At 35.6% G+C, this 19,417-nt stretch overlaps 1 protein-coding gene across 10 annotated transcripts in view; it reads left to right on the top strand.

Moving 5' to 3' along the window:
• Positions 1 to 19,417, top strand: part of Senp6 (SUMO specific peptidase 6) — a 113,259-nt gene that overhangs the window by 45,382 nt on the left and 48,460 nt on the right. For 7 of the 10 annotated variants that reach the window (XM_087207580.1, XM_013065221.3, XM_021243792.2 and 4 more), the window contains 3 exons: positions 5,304 to 5,374; positions 11,641 to 11,783; positions 14,110 to 14,497. In XM_087207580.1, coding sequence (XP_087063706.1) covers positions 5,304 to 5,374; positions 11,641 to 11,783; positions 14,110 to 14,497 — 602 coding nt within the window. Of the gene's footprint in view, positions 1 to 5,303; positions 5,375 to 10,790; positions 10,975 to 11,640; positions 11,784 to 14,109; positions 14,498 to 19,417 lie in introns of those variants that run through there. The other 3 variants (XM_021243795.2, XM_021243794.2, XM_021243796.2) reach the window with 2 other exon arrangements.

The raw sequence follows: 19,417 nt of genomic DNA, 5'->3' as shown, positions 1-19,417 counted from the left end.
TGCCCAGCTTTCCACAGTACCCTTCAAATCCTCAAACTATGACATTTGTACTTTGGCTAACAAATGAATGTTTTTAATTATTATAGGCCTGCATAGTGGCCAGTGGTTGTTTTGACAACATTGGTATCCTTATACAGTTGTTTATAAAATTAAATACACTTCTGATTATGTACTACCTTTTATATATACACTTTTTTTTTGTATTTTTCAAGTGCTGTGCTCTAGGCATAAGGATCTAGTGATACACAACTCTGTAAAAGAGCTGTAGTTAACATTCTGATGGGGCAAACACTAATACTGTAAAAGTAAAAGTTAAAATCAGTGAAAGTTAAAATGTAGAGAAGTATAATTGGAATGCAGTGTGATAACATGACACTGTGGTATTCTTTAGATCACACTTTGTTACAGAAATTCTTAACTATTACATGGCTAATGTTTGACCAAGGACTAAATAAGGACTCAGCTGTTTTATGATCATAAGAGTGGCTTTTCCAGATTAGTTATTAATGCATGGGATAGGTTCAAAGAACAGGAAAAAAAAGGTGGGGGCTACTGTAACTGAAGGGTAGAGCTAAAGGAAAAGAATGTTTCATGATTAGCTGGGACCTAGATCAAAAAAGACTTTCCAAGCTGATCTGAAGAATTTGGATTTATATTTAAGGAATAAAAGCATTCTGAGCACCTTTGTTAGGGAATTGTTATTGCCTAATAAATATTGTAGAGTCTAAAACACAATCTTTTATATAAATTATTTACAATTGGCACAAAAAGATTGAGTGACATTCAGTTAAAACTCAATATATTCTACTGTCTAAATAGAAATGTGCTGTAAAGGAAAATTGGTCCTACTCTCTAGGTATCCAAAACTGTCTTACTAAAATTTACAAGTCGGATAGGTAAAAAAGCAGAAGCAAAAGCAGTCATTTTTGGGAAAGGGTAAGGTGGAAAAATGAAAAGCTTTATTTTGGAAGAGACCTTTCTTGAGAGGATAGGTAGGAAAATAAAAGTATTTTGAAGGTCCCATTCTATTAGAGATGTGATACACCAATACAGGTGTTTGAGGAAATAGTTGTAGCCTTACCACTGAACTATACCCTAGCTTCTGCAGTGATGTTAACATGTTAATGCAGCAGAAGTCCACAAGTACAAGAAGGGTTGAGAGAAAGAAAATAGCTAGTCCTTTGATAAATTAACCATGGGGGGAGGGGCATGAGGGATGGACAAATGAATGCAAAATTGTATAAAAATAAGAGGGAAAAAAACAGTGAAATATACAAATCTAAAAATAAAATCAGATGAAAGCAAAACAAGAATCCTGTTAACTGTTACAGTAATTGTAATCCAGTTGAATATATTTAATAAGATATACTGGTTTGATTAAACTTCATTGTACTGTATTGCTTACAAGAATCATAAAATAACAATTTGCAAGTAAAGGCATGTTTAGATCCACAAGAGAAGTGCAAACAAAGCTAGAGAAATTCTTTTTTTTGATGGTACTGGTATAGATAAACACAGTTTGTAAGAGTATAACAAGTAAATATAGGAACACACCTAAAATATGTAAAATGCAACAACCTTTTGGTTAGAATAAATTTTTAGAGATTTTAATACTTTTTTTAAAAATTAAACTGCTTTATCAGTTAAAAATGATTAGAATAAGAGTTTCTAACTGATGAATAGTTTTCTTCGTAGACATTTATGTCTTTTTTTTTTTTTAAGGCAGGGTCTGACTACATAGTCCAGGCTTGTCTTGAACTCACTATGTAGCCTAGGCTGGCCTGGAACTCAATATACTCCTCCCTTGCATGACACCACCCAGCAGAAATTTGCATCTTTTGACATCGTTTGCAAGTGATGGAAATACTAATAAAAGAGCTACCTTTAAAGCAAGGCCAAAAAACAAAACATTCTCCAGATCCTGCCTTTATAAAGTACTTCTTTGCAGTAAAAGGAATGTGAAGAAATGGCTCATTTTAGGAACTTATTAGGAAAAAGGATGGTGGTACCAGAAACACTGCCTCAGCAGCACATCTACTAAATTGGAATGATACAGAGATGATTAGCATGGATGACCTACAAATTAATATTCTGTGTTTTTGTGAACTTTGCATTATGTATGTTTTGCCATAGAAGAAGTTTCCCTAACTCTAGTTGGTTTGGGGTGGAAAAGAAATATCCAGTGAAAAAGTTAAATTCTAGGCTTCAGCTTCTTAGCATTTTGGAGATTGATATTTGTGTCTCTAACAGAAAAAAATCCCTCAGATCAAGAAGTTAGCATACAGAGCCAGGTGTGGTGGTGCATGCCTGTAAGCCAGCACTCGAGAGGCTGACGCAGGAGGATTGCTGCAAGTTCGAGACCACCCTTGGTTACAGAGTTCAAGGCCAGCCTGAACTATACAGCAAGACCCTGTCTGAAAAAAGTTAACATACATTTTGATTTTTGGATCACTAATAAAAAATTAAAAAATTTTTAAAAAACTGAGTTTCAAAAGAGATAAGATAGCTTATGATTAGAAAATTATTTCAATTCTTGTACCAAACACTTTTTTATCTTAAACATCTTATATTCTTGTATTAAATTTGAGATGCCTTTATTTTTGCAATTCATCTTTTAAAAATAAAACTTAATTTTTTCTAGCTGTATAGGAAAATGTAGCAAATATTAAAAGGGTGGTTATAAAGTCGGGAAATAGAAACAGGTGTACATAGTAATTTAATATTAAATTACAGTTCGTGCTAAGGTTTTAGATATTACATGATGTATTTATTGTGGTAATCCTCATTAGTAATGCACTGTGTGTCGGACTGCAAAGTTTGTAGTTTGTTTAGTTTTTGCATTACTAGGGATTAACAGGGCCTTTACACTGAGTTATAGCCCTAGCCTTTTGTTGGAAACAGCCTTGCTATGTAGTTCAAGCTGGCCTTGAACTCATTATGGGACAGTACTCCTGCCTCAGCCTCCCAAGTGCTGGGATTACAGGCGTGTGTCACCATGCCTGGACCCTTTTAAAATATTTTGTTTTGAGACAGTCTTAGTAAGTTGCCCAGAGTGGACTCAAACTTATGATCCCTCCTGCCTCAGCCTCCCAGAGTGCTAGAATTACAGGTGTATACCACTATATCTGACAAAAAAATTATAGTTTATTAGTGCAGCATTTTCATCAATCCCTGTACATGTCTATATGATTTACTCTTTCAGAGCATTTGTGTTAGTTATTTTCACCGAATAAGCCTGTGCTTTTGGCATATCCTAATATAAAGTAATTAAGCAAATTAAAACTAAAAAAAGAAATCTGTATTTTCAGACTTCATAGCCACCCTGTAACTTGTTAATAATCTGTAGTACTTTAAAATATCTACTTTTTTGTGGTCCATATATATATTTTTTTTGGTACTGGGGATCATACTCCTCTGGTCCTTGAGCTTGAGAGGCAGGTGGCAGAACCACTGAGCTAAATCCCCAGCCCTTTAATTTTTAAAACTATAAACTTACTGGGGAGTTTACCATAACAGTATTACTGTATTTGCTTCAGATTCACTGCTTCTGTGTTACATTTTAAAGTTAGCATTTTTATTTTTTCAAAATGTAGAATTATAAAAACTGGGCATTAGAATGCAATTATTTAAGAGTAAGACCATTATATCTGTATATAATTCTTGTGCCCCCCACCACCACCACTACCGGAGATTGAACTCAGGACCTTGCACTTGTGAGGCAGGCACGGTGCCACTGAGCTAAATTCCCAGCCCTATGTAATGCTTTAGCGTGAAAATGTACACAGTATAAAAATACACATTTTATTATAGTTCTAAGATTGCAATTAGGAGCTGAAAATGTAACCTTTTTTTATGGCACCTACTACATCTAAGGTAATTTTTCATCTTCAAAATTTGTATCCTCACAAATCTTAAAATCTTACCAGAGTGGAAATTGTCTGGTTGGACCTGATGTTGCCCTCAGTACTGATGCAATTTGACAATATTCAGATTCTGATATTGCCATTTAATTGTGTGACCATGAGCAAGTTCGTTAACCTAATTGTACCTCACTTTCCTCATCTATAAAGTGCTAATAGTATGCACCTTACAAGATTATTTTGTGCAGTAAAAGGATTAATAGATACAAAGCACTTAGTCCAGTACTTGGCATATGATACTCTATATTTGTTGCTTTCCAGATACACTATCAACACTGTTAATATTTTCTCCTTTTGTGGTTTTCATAGTTTGTTTTCATTTTGCATTTTGACTTATAACATAGGAATACGAAATCCTTTCAAGAAAAATTTTTGGGATATTTGATTAATTGAAATGTCATGAATAGAAAAATTGGTCAGTAGTGTAAATAGATTTATAAATAAATAAAATATCTTGATTTTCTGATGCTTTCAGCAGCTTTTATTTAGGATGGGAAAGTAACTAATTGTAGCTCCCTAGTCTGTCACACTTCTGTAGTTTTCCTTATATAATGCTTTTATTCCACAGCTAGATATAGGGCTTTTGCTTTTTCCCAAAATTAGTGGATTTGAGATATATGGATATAGTATTTTGGACATCTAGCTACTAAGAATTCTATTTAAAAATTGATTGTACATGAAGTTTGACAAAGTAATGTAATATTTTAAGACAAATGGGAACTAGCTATTTGGAAGGCCGAGGCAGGAGGATTGCTTGAGCCCAAGAGTTTGAGGCCAGCCTGGGTAACATGGCAAGACCTTGTCTCAAAAAATAATTTTTAAAATAGAATAAAAATAAAACAGTGACTGTTATGAAAGGATGATGATCTGAATTTATTTTTATTCAACTGTCTGCCTCTTATGGTGTCTGATAGATTGACAATTTGAGTAAAATAATCATTGTTTGTTAGGGATCTCGTAATGCTCTAAGCTTTAGTATATTTATATAACGCAGTTTTTTAACCTTTTGATTTTTGGGTTTTGGTTTTTGATTTTTCCTTATGGGGCTGAGGATTAAACCCAGGGCCTCTCTCACGCTAGGCAAATGCTCTACAACTAGGCTACATTCCCATCCCTTTTTAAATTTTATTTTGAGACAGGGTCTTACTGAGTTGCCCAGGCTGGCCTTCAACTTGTGGTCCTACTGCCTCAGCCTCCCAAGTACCTGGGATTATAGGCATATGTCACCATATCTAGCTATGGTTTTACTATTTTGTAGTATCACTCTATATGACAAAGAAGCTAATTTACTTTTAGTAAATGTATTGTAAGTATCCCCTTAACTTTTTCACTTTGAAAACTGCATTTCCTGTTTAAGTAAACTATATAAATTTCCTTTTCTAGGAAAGAATACCCACCTCATGTCCAAAAAGTTGAAATTAATCTTGTAAGGTTAAGTCGGGCCCAAGGTGTTGGTAAGTATATAGTTTTGTTACACTTGTTCAGAGTTTTGTGTTGTGAATGAAAGGTATAAGTAGAAATAAGACTGAGTTTAGAATGTTCCTACATATAATAAAAATATATTAAAAAATTTTGATAAATGATTTGAGAATTTTAACTTGGATGTGATACTGTTGTGGTGATTGCGGTCCTATGAATACAACACAGTCCTGTGAGTATGATTTGTGTTTTTTTAAAAATTGAGTGTAGAAGACCTGGAACTGTATTGCAATGTTGTCTTTTCAGTTAATGATTTGATCCTAAAATATAGGTTGCATTAGGGAACTAAATTAAAATGAGGACATCTCATGAAAAAGTGTTAATAATAGATGTTGGAGAAACAGTGTGAATAGAAATATGTTTGTAAAAATTATATACATATATTAGTATATATGAAATACTGGGTTTTGTTGTGAAATAGTTTTCAATAAACTCATTAATGCTAAAATAAGGACAGATGACATTTATGAAAAATATTTCACCATCAAATGGATTTTCATTATCTAAAATATTGATTCCTTTTTTTTTTTTTTACTGGGGATTGAATTTGGAACTGTGCACTTGTGGGGCAGGTGGCGGAACCACTGAGCTAAATCCCCACACCAAAAATATTGATTTTTTTTTTTTTTGGTACTGGGGTTCAGACTCGGATCCTTGTGCTTGTGGGGCAGGTGGCGGAATCACTGAGCTAAATCCACAGCCCAAAATATTGATTCTTAATATGTGTCCTCCTTGATTTTCCCAGGACTTTGCTTGTTTAAAAGGTTCTCATGGCACTAAGTTCCAAAATCTAATTATTTTTAAATAGCTAGGTTTTCTTAATAGCTAAGTTTGTTTTGTGAAGCAGGCATATTTTCTACTTTATTGCACCCACTTTGAATATGAATTATTATACTTTGCAGTACATAATTATGCTCATATTTATTTAGTTTGGTAATAGTGACTGCCTTCAACATTCTGTTACACTTTCTATCTCTGTTAAGCTCTTCATCTGTACCAGATGCTAAGTCTAATGTTTTACATTCATTATTTACTGTTATCCTGACTTCCATCCCAAAATCTCTACACCTGAATTGATCTTTTCCCTGTGTTTTGTACAGAGGAAGAAGCTGAGACTCAGGGTGATTATATAGCTTGCTGAAATATGCAGAGCTAGCAAATGGTAGAACTGGTATCAGAACCTAGGCCTGTTTGATGCCAAATCCCATGCTTTTGTCATTGTATTTTATTATTATTCAATCATATAGAAATTATTATTTCTCATATTATTTTTCATATAGAAATTATTATTCATTTTTAATCCTCAGAATTGTGCAAGTATTATCATTCCCATTGAACAAATGCATTATAGAGAGTTTAAGTGATAGAATTTTAGATACTCATAATTTAGTTACAAATAACTAATTAAAGACCATTCATGAAGTAATAGTATTAATCTTTGTTGTTGTTAACTTTATTTTAAAATATAGTGATACCTCAGTTGTAAAACTCAATTCATTCCAAATTCAGGTTTGAACACTGAGAAGTTCAAGAAGTGAACATATTTTTCCCATAAGAAATAATGAAAAACCAAATTGGTTTGGAGCCCAAAAATTACACTTACAGATTTATTTTTCCAGGAGTTTAACAAATTTCACAATTTCTTTCTTTGACTGTATTGTGGTTCTAACAGTTTTCCTCTTAGCTTTACTGTTGGTATCACAAACTTTGGAGCCATGGTTATAGTTTATGCAAATAAAGAGGGAAAAAAAGCCCAATGGCGAATGTTTTAACACACTAACACAAGCACTCACTGTATGTTGTCTGGGCGAGAGTGGCCCTGAGGAAGTGTCGTTCCTTTCTGTCCAGTGAGACGCAACAAGTGACTCACTCTCGCCCCATACAGGATTTTTCAAGTCTGAATTTTAGTTGGACTGTCAAGCAAAGTTATGAACTCTGAGCAGTTTTTCAAACTTTGCTGTTCAAGCAGTGGAAAGTTTGAGCTTGAAGCCTTTCACAACCAAAGAGATGACTTTTTATCCTTAACCCAGCTTTCCCTGATGCAAACATCTTTCTAATCAGTAGTACATTTATCAAAACTAATAAATTGGCATTGGCGTAAGATTAACTATTGTTCTTGTTCACATTTCATCAGTTTTTTCCTAATGTCCCTTTTTCATTCCAGGATCCAGTTTCATTTAGTTGTCAGGTTTTCTTAGTTTCCTTCACAATTTTGAAGACTCAGCTGCTTTGGGTAATGCCTCCTCCATTTGGGTTTGATGGTGTCTCATTATAAGATTGACTGTATGCATTTTGACAAGATTCACAGAAGGGATGTTGCACCTCTTCTCAGGGCATGATATCAAGGATTACATGACATTCATATGCCTTACTACTGGTGATGCATACCTTGATCAGTTGGTTAAGGTAGTTTATGCTGGATTTCTTCACTGTAAAATAGTTTTCCCCTTGGTCCTTAATAAAGATACTAAATGAGATGTTCCAAGACTATGGAATTATTCTACTTTTCCTTAAAAGTTTCACCCACTGATTTTATTAGCATCCATTGGTGGATCTTTATTTTTTTATTCTATTTTTGCAGTACTGGTGGTTGAACCCAGGTCTTCACACACACTAGGCAAGGGCTCTGTCACTGAGCCACATACCCGGCTTTTTTTTTTTAATTTGAAACAGGGTCCTGCTGCATTGCCCAGGTTGGCCTAGAACTTGTGAACTAGCCTCAGTCTCCAAGTAGCTGGAAGTAGAGACATGCACCACCACTCTCAGCTTATTGGTGGGTCTTGCTGGCAGCAGTTATTGGTTGATGTTTGGCTAATGGTCATTTTCTACTTTCATCTCTTATATTTATTAATTCCTGTGTAGGGAAGAGTTGTATCTCTTTACATGGTTCTTTATATCTGCAGGCTGATAAATAAATGAGGTTCACATGGGCAATACTTGCAAATTCAGGAGAGAGATGTTGGTACATTTAACTTGTAAATTTTTTTGAAAGAATTACATTGAGATACTGCATCTTTTATTTAAATAGAGTCCACTGAAAAATGTATACATCAGGAAAAGAAAAACATAAATATTTTAATACTAAATTTATTGAGACATCGTGAGATTAATACAAGTCACCTTCGATCTTTACAGTTACAAGAGGTACTCAAAGCAGTGGCCATTAGCGTCTAGACATTTATTGGTATGGCAAACTGCTGAAGTGTGTATGCATTTTTTTGGTGGACTCTATATTGAAGGGCAACAGAGCCCTCTCTTTTTAGCTTCTCTTGTGTTGTGTAGGTGAAAATATATTTGGGTGTAGGATGAATAGCAGTGTCATAATACTGAATATATTATTTCATGAAGATTGCAATTTGTTTTAAGATTAATTCTATTTGCCTTTATTTTGAATTTAAAGAGGCACTTCATATGAATTTTGATAATTTGTAGACATACATCAGCACTTACTAGCAATTTTGTAGTTAAAAAGCTTGCCAGGTGTATTGGCATACACCTATAATACCAGCACTCTGGGAAATTGAGGCAGGAGGATCACAGATTCAAGCCAGCCTGGGCAATGTAGTGACTTAACAAGACTGTCTCAAAAAGTTTCCCAGACTAAGCTCAAACTTGTATCCTCCTGATCTTAGCCTCCCAAAGTACTGGAGTTGCAGGCATGTGCCTCCATGTCTAGCTTGATTGCATTTTTAATGAAATTATATTGTGTGATTATAGCTCAGTCACCTGATTTATTATTGTAACACATATACAGAAGAAAACAATCCTCTCATACTCCACAAGGGCTGCTATTATCATTTTAATATAATACAACTTCGGACCTCTTCTCTCTATATACAGGCAGCTCTATACATTTATAATGTGTATTAGGTGTTATAAGTAATGTAGAGATGATACACATTATACAGGAGGTACACAGGTTATATGCATCCTATTTTCTGTAAGTAATTTGTGCATTTGCAGATTTTGTTATCTTTGAGGGGTCCTAGAGCAAGTCCCCAACAGATAGTAAGGAAAGACTACACACCCATTTTTTAGTACTATGTGTACTGTTTTGTACATTGTATGGTGAATTTGCTTGTTTTTAAGATCTGACAGATACATATTTGAGCAAAATGATGTACACAGGTTTTGTATAGCTTACAAAGTTTAGTAAAATATGTTTATGAGGGAAAAGGTTTCTTTTGCATACTAATAATTTTAGTAAGGCCAGAAAACTGGAGGAGGATGTGTGTTTTGGGTTTTGGTTGGTTTGTTGTTTTGAGATAGGTCCCCTCTTTGTTGCTCAGGCTGGTCTCTAGTTCCTGGGGTCAGTCAAATGGCCCTCCCAGCTCAGCCCCTTAAGAAGATGGAACACTGTGCCCTGCTTGGGTGGCTGAGTTTTAAGACTGCTCTGTTGTAAATTAAATTTCACAAATAATTGGTATGTTCTGGGTAACTGCATTTGCATATTTTCTGATTTTGTAAGAATACTTTTTGCCTCTGTTGTTTTACTCATCGTGCCACCTTGGAGTGCTTTAATAATCACTTGTATGGAAATTGCTTGTTTATATCCAATTAATAAAGTAAGCTAGCCCTCATGGAAATAGTTAACACTTGAATGCTCTGCATGGCCAAGGCCTCTCTGTAACCTCAGGTGAAACATCATGGGAGGGAAAAAAAAAAGCATCTTTGGTTTGTCTCCATACCAGCAGGCTGTTTGTAAGATTCTAGATCTGTGCGTGAATCATCATCTCTGTGTGACAAAGCGTAAGCCACATTCAGAGATGACATGAGAACATCATGTCTTACCCCCACTCGTGTAGTTTAATTTTTTTAATGTATCATACAGTGTTGTCTCCCATGTGGTTCACTAATCCATGTGGTTGTCTAATCCATACCATGTGCAGTTTCTAGATGCTAGGAAAACATGTGACTAAAACATGGTTTCTGCTCTTTCAGAGCTATTACTAAGGAAAACAGATCAGTACAAATAAATGCAACAAAATAAAATGAATGCTTATGCATGCACAGATAAAGTGTTATGGAAACTTCAAGGATTGCTTCTTGTGGCAAGGGTAGGACTAAGACAGCTTTTTAGCAAAGAAAGCTTTGCGTTCACCAGATGGATTGGATTGGCCTTGCTTGTGAAGAGAACATGTGTAAGAGGGTAAAAGAGAAAACACCATGGAGAATTGTACCTCTTTGAGGTAAAGTTTGGAAGTAGGACTGGAGCATCATCAAGAATATTTGTTTGCCAAGGTGGGATTTAGATTGTTTTTCACCTTAGCTGCTGGAATGAAATACTTTAATTGTTAGGACAACAGCATCAAATTTTTGTGTTAGAACACTTTGGCAATAGTGGGGAAGTACTTTTTTTTTTTTCATTTTGGTTTTAGGAGACAAGATCTCCCTATGTAGCCCAGGCTACCCTCAAACTCCTCCTGCCTCAGCCTCCCAGATGATGAAACTACAGATGTGCGCCACCATACCCAGCTCCTTAGTGGAGAAGAATTTGAAAAGAGCAAAAATGGAGTTTGGGCAAGAGTTAAGCATCTGAAGTAGAGGATTAAGAAGAAGCAAGGAATAGTCCATGGTTAATATCTAGCTCTGTTCATTAATACAAAGCTGCAAAAGCTGAGAGGATGGTAATCACTTAGCCTCTGTATGGTTTCGCTGAGCAAAAATGATTTTATAGGCTTCTAAATGGAACTGAATATCAAAATAAATATTATGAAATGTTTTATTCTTAAAAAAGAATATTAAAGATAGGGCATAGAAGTATTTAGCAAGGTTGGGATTATGTGGACAGGGCATTAAAATTTACAGTGAAAGAATGAGGAGAATTATCTTCTGTATTTCTTAAATTCAAACTGTTTGAACTTAGTTTTGTTTAAACAGTTGCACCCAAAGTTTGAATTCAGATTTTTTTTCCCTCATTACTAAGGATATGTATGTGGTTCAGTGCAGGAATGCTTCTGTAGTTTTAGTAGCACACAGTAACCTGAGGAGAGCAACAGCATACGTGATGAAGTGGCCTGGAGTGTGGAGATCCTGCTGAGGAGCTAAAAGTGCAAGAGAAATAGGCCCTCTGCTGACTTAAGCTTCAAGTTCTGCTTATTTTTTATTATGCACATTGAGACACTACTTTAACTAAAACAGTCTTTAGGAATATAAGTTAGTGGTTTTATTTTTTAAAACAGGAATCATGAGAAATTTGTTAAATTTAATTTCAACACTTTTGTGTTTTTCCTTCCTTTAGAACGTACAATGAAGAAAACAGAACAGTCTGAATCACATGTAGAGCCTGAAATTAAGAGGAAAGTACAACAGAAACGGCAATGTAGTACATACCAGCCTACTTCTCTGACTCCTCCTTCAAAAAAATTTTTAACCCATTTAGAGGTGGGTAGAGAAATTATTCTTTGTTACTAATCAGGTGGAATTTTTATTAATACTACTTTTAGTGCATATTAAATTCCAGATGATCTTTTATCATAGGACCAGAGAAAACCTGGAAAGTTATTTAAGCAAACTTTTCTACTTTCAGTAGACTTTTTCTTTTTTTTACAGTGCAGTGTTGGGGATCAAACTCCAGGATCAAACTCCTGCCATCTAACTCATGCTAGGTGAAGCCACTTCTAGTCAAATACACCATTTTTTATCTGTCCAGAATATGGAATTTTTTCTGAAAAAAACAATTTATCATTTTATCCCTGTAACACATTACAATAATTTGTCTACCAAAATATTTTTGAATTCATTTTAAATTTACAGAGTGTTGGTGGGAATAGACAGGATATCCACATATTCTCTTCTCAAATTCCCATTTTCCACATTTGCTTTATTGTCTTCCCTCCTTTTTTTTTCTCCCTTTTTCTCCCTCATACACATATACCTAGATGCATCATTTTAGTGTAATTTGTAGGCATGATGCCCTTCTAACACTTAACCCATTTAACACTTAATACTTGTGTTTTTGTGTGTGTGTGTGTTTAAAAGGGAAGTTGTGATTCTGTATTAAAAAAGTTCTCAGCTCTTGCAATTGAAAAATAACCATCTGTTTGACAAACCTCATTGAGATGTCACATAAATAATGTCCTTTATGGGTACTGGATCCAATTCAGAATCATATGTTACATTTAATTGCCATGAATCTTTATGCTCTGCATTGGGAATGATTGCCAACCTACACTTGGCTAAGACCATACTGGCATCTTCCACTGCTTGGCCCTGGTGAAGGAGAATGAGGAAGGAGGAAATACCATCATAGCAGCATTCCTCCACTGGGCATATCAGCTGAAAACATTTTTTAAAGCCTAAAATCTTCCTTTTTTATTCTTTATTTCCATGTCAATTGTCCTTATTTTTTTCTTAGTGGAAATTAAGTATCATAGCTAGCCTCTAAGTAATCTTTGTTAACAAAGGTAGTGATTTTTCCTCCCATTTGTAGTCTGTGAATCTCCTCACTATGTGCTTCTTATAAGAAAATAAGATCTTTGAATTTAATGGAGTTAAACATCTTGATATGTACTAAAAATGACATTGTCTTAGTGTTGTCTCATCAAAGACAGGCTCCTTTTTATTTAATGGAGTTGTGTGGAGAGCTGTAGATAGTTTGTGATATTTAATTTGTAACTCCTGCCCCACCCCACCCACTCCTACCAGTGCTGAGGCTCAAACCTTGAGCCTGCTAGGCAAGCACTCTACCACTGAGCTACACCCACATGTTTGTATTTTGATGTTGTTTAATTAGTACAAGTTTTCCACAGACCAAAAGACAGGAAATGAGATTTTAGTCTATTTTTGTTTTCAAAAGGAAACTATACTTCAAATAAAGTTTTTATAAAAATTTACTTTCATATATATTTTACTAAAACTAATTGAGCAGTATTAAGATACTAGTTTTTAAATCACTAGGTTGATAAAATACTTTTTATTATGAAAATTTTAATATTTTATTCAGTTCAGCTGATAAGCATTTTGTTCCTAATTCCTGGAAATAATTCCAAGGTACATGTTCCTATGCTAATAGTTCAAAATGTATTTGCTTCTATATCTTAATATTGGGCATTTTAATCATAGGGATGTGCTTTTTCTGTTTTAGTATCAATTGTATAAAAGAAATACCTGGAGCTGGGGATTTAGCTCAGTGGTGCCGCCGCCTGCCTCGAAAGCGCAAGGTCCTGAGTTTGATCCCTGGTACCAAAAAAATAATAATTCTTTTCCCTTAAATGTGTCCTGTTTGCCTTTATTATGGGATAGTGTTAGAGCCAGTGGTCACCTGACTGTACGATGCTCTCACATACCCTGCCTCCTCAGACTCAAAGATGGAGTTAGCTTACCCATACCTGACTGCTGAAATCCTGTGATCTTGACATTCTTACCAGCATTCTGATGCTGAATTCCAAGTATCATAACTTATTTAGAGTCTCCTCTTAGCCAAGGAAATAAAACAAGAACTGATTTTTTTTTTTTTTTTCCGCTTTGGTTTTTTTGAGACAGGGTCTCACTTTGTAGTTTAGGCTGGCCCTGAACTCACTGTGTAGCCCAGGCTAGGCTCAAACTCGCTGTGATCCTCCTGCCTCTGCCTCCCGAGTGCTGGGATCACAGGCATGTGCTACCACACCTGGCATAAGAACTGAGTTTTGAGACATTTTTAAGGGAGTATCTTGACTTTGAAGTAAAATATCAATATCTTTTCTTTCTTTTGTTCTTTTTGGAATTTAAGGTTTCTAAACAACGTGAATGTTGTCCAAAATGTGGAAAGGAAAAAGAAAATCAAACCAAATGCCAAAGTTGTGGTATTATTTTTCATAATGATTTGCAAAGAAATTGCAGACAAGCTGTAACTTTGAATGAATCTACTGGACCATTATTAAGAACGTCAATTCATCAAAATGCTGGAGGACAAAAGTCACAAAACACAGGATTAACAACCAAGAAGTTTTATGGGAACAATGTGGAAAAGGTTCCAATTGATATAATTGTGAGTCATGATGGCAGTAGACATAATTATTTACAGACTAATGGAAAAGTCATTTTACCAGGGGCAAAAATACCCAAAATTACAAACTTGAAAGAAAGAAAAACAAGCCTGTCAGACCTAAATGATCCAAGTAAGTGTTTTTGCTCTTTTTGGTTTTTCCAAGGCTCAGATTCCTGGGCTCAAGTGTTGCACCTACCTCAGACTCCTGAATACCTGGGACTGTAGTTGTGTGCTAGCTACCACACCTGGGTTAATTTTGTTCTTTTTAATAATACTTATATCAACCTAATAAACAACTGGGGACTGATTGAATAACTATTGAGTGCATGACTATAAAGGGGACAGGAGGAGTGGTGTGATAAAATCCTGTGTAGAATGATTTCCAGGATTTTAATTGAGTAAAGCAAGGTGCAGACAAGACTACATTATACAGGTTGAGAAAATGAATGCAGTTTTTATTTTTGTTCGTTTTTTTCTGAGACAAGACCTTGCTGTGTAATCCAGGCTGGCCCTGAGCTCACCATGTAACCCAAGATGTATTGATAATGCAAATTAATAATTACGTCATTGTCCTGTCACCAAGGTTTGGGGCAGTCCCCCAAGGAGTAGATGGGAACCTCAATTTTGCCCAGGAGTACATTTGTTCACTCTTGTTATATAAAGGATTTTAAGGCCCATCAGTGTGGGCACAGGCAGAGTTAGAAAGAAGAAGTCCAGCTTGAGCAGCACACTCTGATGATGAGGTTCAGACTGACTGCTCATAAAAGAACAAGGTCAGCCTTGTGGATTTGCTGGCATGGGCTCGAGTCTTCTTGGCCACTGTCTTAGCTCTGGTTGTGTGGCTCCAGAGGAATCCTTACGGCATGAAGAGCAATTTGATTCCCCTAAGATGATTCTTGCTTGGGAAGGAGGGAGAGTTCTGTTTTGGGATAATTGCTCCCATTTGGGGAGGTGACCTCATGGGGTGAACTGGGAGGGTCTGGTTTTCCTAGAACCCAAGGTAATTGTAGGTTTAGGAACAATGACTGGAGACTTCTAGTGGTCACTCCTGTGGATCTGGAACTGGACATTGTAAAATCTGACAATTGCATGTCCCTGAAAATTACTTTAGTTACTCTTATTGTGGTGTCCTGAATTTTGATGGGGGATAAGATAGGCTAGGTAAATCTAGGGCTAGTAAATCTTGTAATATAGACACTCCTTAAGTAACCACCATGCCTATATGTAGAGTTGAGCAGGAATCTAACCTAAAGTTTAAGGTAGTAAAAGTGACCAAAAAATTGAAGGCAGAGATGCCAAGCTTTGTCCTCCTCTTGGTTACTTATTGCTCATCTGCGTGTCCAGCCTCTAGGTCCCTGCTAATCCCCCTTTTTCTAAGGAAATTAAGACATTGACCAATCTGTCTTTATAAATTTTCTAGCCATAGTAAACTAACACATATATGAGAAGGAGATAGGCTGAGTCTTAAGTTTCTAGAATGCCTGGTCCCAAGCCTAGGGAGTACGGATATGGTGACCTTAGGTAAATTTGATCAAACGTAAAAACTATAGTTTCCTTGGCTCTTTTCTACCTTTTTTTCTTCTACCTCAGTCACAGTGTTAAAGAAATAGGGCCAGCTCTGCACAAGGAATGTGATTATGTTCTGCAAAGATGCTAATAGAAAATAAAAGTTGAAAAAAAAAAAGAATGCAAAAGTAAAATTAAAGAAGTAAAAAGTCATTAAGTTGAAGTTTCATTTGGAGATAATAGTGTAAATTTATTATGTATTTTATCTTCAACATAAAATACGTATTCCCTAGCTTTACCCAAAGAAAATACGTACTTAGTGCAAACTCTTAAGGGAAAAGAAAATAAATTAACAACTCTTTTGTTTTATATATATTGTATTTTTGTATGAATGTATTTTAAAATGCCATTTTGTATAAAAATAACTAGAGCTGCTCAAAGAACTACAGTAGCTTGCTTCATATCTGGCATGTAACACACATGAAGGTAATCTTCCATCTAGCCATAATTTGGATGCAGGGAAGCAGTCAAAAAGTACTATAAGCTTGTCAAAAGGACACAGGAACTAAAAAAGTCACAAAAACAATCATAAATACTGAAATATATTCAAATCAACAGTTCACTGTAGTACTCCCTTAGTCCCTCAAGAAAGGGGAAAGGTAGAGGAGAAAGCTCTTCATTTGTTAATATATAGAGGTTGCTTGAGGTTCCAAAGCATTCTTTTCACAACTGGTAAATAATGGGGGAAAATTATGAATTTTTTTCAATAGCTCAGAAATATGCCAAGCTCTATTTTAATTCAACGCAGTGTGAAAGCCTCAGACCATTCCCGTGCATTACTTTTTTTTTTTTCCAGTAAAGAAAAGAAGTAACTATTATGGCTGTCCAACCAAGATACTTTGTTATGATGAACCCAGGCTCAGTGGTACATACCTATAATCTCCTCAATGGGTGGCTGGGCCAGAGGGATTGAAACTTTGAGTCCTACTGAACAATTTAGTGAGACTCTGTCTCAAAAATTTTAAAAATGAATGAATAAATAAATAAATAAGACTGAGGATGTAGTTGAGTGGTAGGATGCTGCTGAGTTTGATCCCCAGTACTGCAAAACATTGGCTAAATGGATGGCCGGACGGATGGACGGATGGATGGATGGATGGATGGATGGAGCTGGCTGGTAGAATACCCCTGGATTTGATCCCCACTACTGCCAAGAAAGAAGATATTTCAATGATAATACTTGGCTAAATAGCTTATGATACATGTTGGTGGTATACCTCTACAATAGTACATGTTGTTAATATCATTTGAATCTTTCCTAATGTTGAGGTTGTTTATTAAAATAATAATAATAATACATGAAAAGAGCTCTCACTTATTAGGCAGTTACTATATAATATCACCAAACCAAATTTAAGATCCTGGGAGATTACCAGTATGAGGAGAATTAGAAATTGGTAAGTCGAAAGGGCTGGGTGGCGCCATGCCTGCCTTGCAAGCACAAGGTCCTGAGTTCAATCCTCGGTACCAGAAAAAAAAAAAAAAAGAAAGAAAGAAAAACAAATTGGTAACTCAAGGTTGATAAGTTAAGGGGAAAAAACTAACTATGTCTTTAATCATATAGATTAAAAAATTATTATATTTTCAACCATGTAGGTTGATAATATAAGGAAATAAAATTCATGTGATTCTGAGGTGCCTTAAAACAGTTTATATTTTGGGGCTTAGTATGGGATAATATCAGCCATGATTTAACGCCAGAAAGCATAAATTTGCTCTGTTCCCATGCTTAAAAAAGAAGAAATGAAGCACCAGGCATGGTGGTATATGCCTGTAATCCTAGTACTCTGGGAAGCTGAGGAGAGCCCAGCCTGGGAAACAGTAATTTAGTGAGCCCCTTATCAAAAGAAAATATTTTATGCCTGCCTCACAAGTGAAAGGTCCCAAGTTTGATCCCTGGTACCAAAAATAAGAAAGAAAAGAAAATATTTTAAAAGGCCTATTACTACAAAAAAAGAAGGGGGGGAGGCTAAGTATTTTCCATTAAATTATATGGAAAAATATAGTTCACTATAAAAATATGTTATATTATAAAAGACGTCATTTACACATTTGTGTGACCTGCTTTGGGATAAAGATTTGTTATATACTCCAGTTTTAATTTAATTTTCACAGTTGTGTAAAGTAGGTTCCAATATACTTCCAATTTAAAATGAGGCTTATGGAAATTAAGTAACTTCATAATGTTACATACATAAGGACTGTTAGAGTTTGGTTTTTAAAAAGAGAATTTTCAGCTTCTTTCTTAATATGCTTAACCATTCTTAAATTTGTATCTATTTTTAGTTCTGAAACGGTCTCACTCAGTTGTCTAAGTGGAACTCACACTGATCCTCCTCCCTCAATCTCCTTAAGGGCAGGGATTACAGGTGTGTGCCACTGCTCATGGCTGGAACAGGCATCTTTGATACAATAATTCTGAAGTAGAGCCCAATATTAAGTGAGCAGGAAAAAATGCTGATGGATATAGATACGAATGAACATTTAAAAAATAAGCACGAAGTACCCTGTATTAGTTGCTTTTAGGTTGCTATTACAGGAAAACATTGATTAGGTGACTTAAAAAAAAATTGTTTTCTTTATGGTAGCAGGAGATCTTTGGTGTCTCTTCCATTTCTTAGAAAGACACTATTCTGAGCTGGGTGTGATGTCACATTCCAGTAATACTGACACACTAGGTGGCTGAGGCAAAAGGATTGCAAGTTCAAGGCCAGCCTGGGCAATTTAGCAAAATCTTATCTCAAAATGGTTTAAAGCGGGGGGGGGGGGGGGGGGGGGGGGGGGGTGCGCTTCACACTGGGTATGTAGCTCCTGTGAAGGCCCTGGGTTCAATCCTCAGTACCACACACACAAAGATACTAGTTCTGTTGGATTAAGGCCCCACCCTTAGGAACTCACTTGGCCTTTTTTTACTTCCGTAAAGGCCTTATCTCCAAATATAGTCGCATTGTAGGTCAGGGCTTCAAAATATAGATTGTATGGGAGCACAATTTAAATTCATAGCATATCCTGAGACAAGATCATATGTGGTTTTTTTCATATAGAATCAAAGCAGTTGGCCAGGGATTTAGCTCAGTGGTTTTGCCACCTGCTGCACAAGCACAAGGACCAGAGTTCAATCCCTGGTACCAAAAAAAAAAGAATAAAAGCAACTATGAGAACATTTGTTGAATTATATAACATCTTCGTACATTATTCCTATTTGCTTTGTAATCATGGCAACATTAATCACAACCCTTACTTATTGTAATACAAAACTGTATTATATCATCCTCTGAAAGCATTGGGGCTTTAAGGGTTTTTTGTTGTGGTTTGTTTTATGGCACAGGGATTTGAACCTAGGGCCTTGCACATGCTAGGTAAGCATTCTGACACTGAGCTACATCCCAACCCCTTTTTAAATTTTATTTTGAGAAGTTCTCATTAAACTGCCCAGACTGGCTCAAATGTGAGATGCTCTTGACTCAGCGTCCTAAGTAGTTGG

This window comes from Heterocephalus glaber, unplaced genomic scaffold (assembly GCF_053883595.1).
Source record: "Heterocephalus glaber isolate CG9 unplaced genomic scaffold, H.glaber_assembly_v1.0 deba00000818, whole genome shotgun sequence".
Taxonomy (NCBI): Eukaryota; Metazoa; Chordata; class Mammalia; order Rodentia; family Bathyergidae; genus Heterocephalus; species Heterocephalus glaber.
Note: the sequence above shows the minus strand (reverse complement) of the source record. Positions and strands in the feature narration are given on the sequence as shown.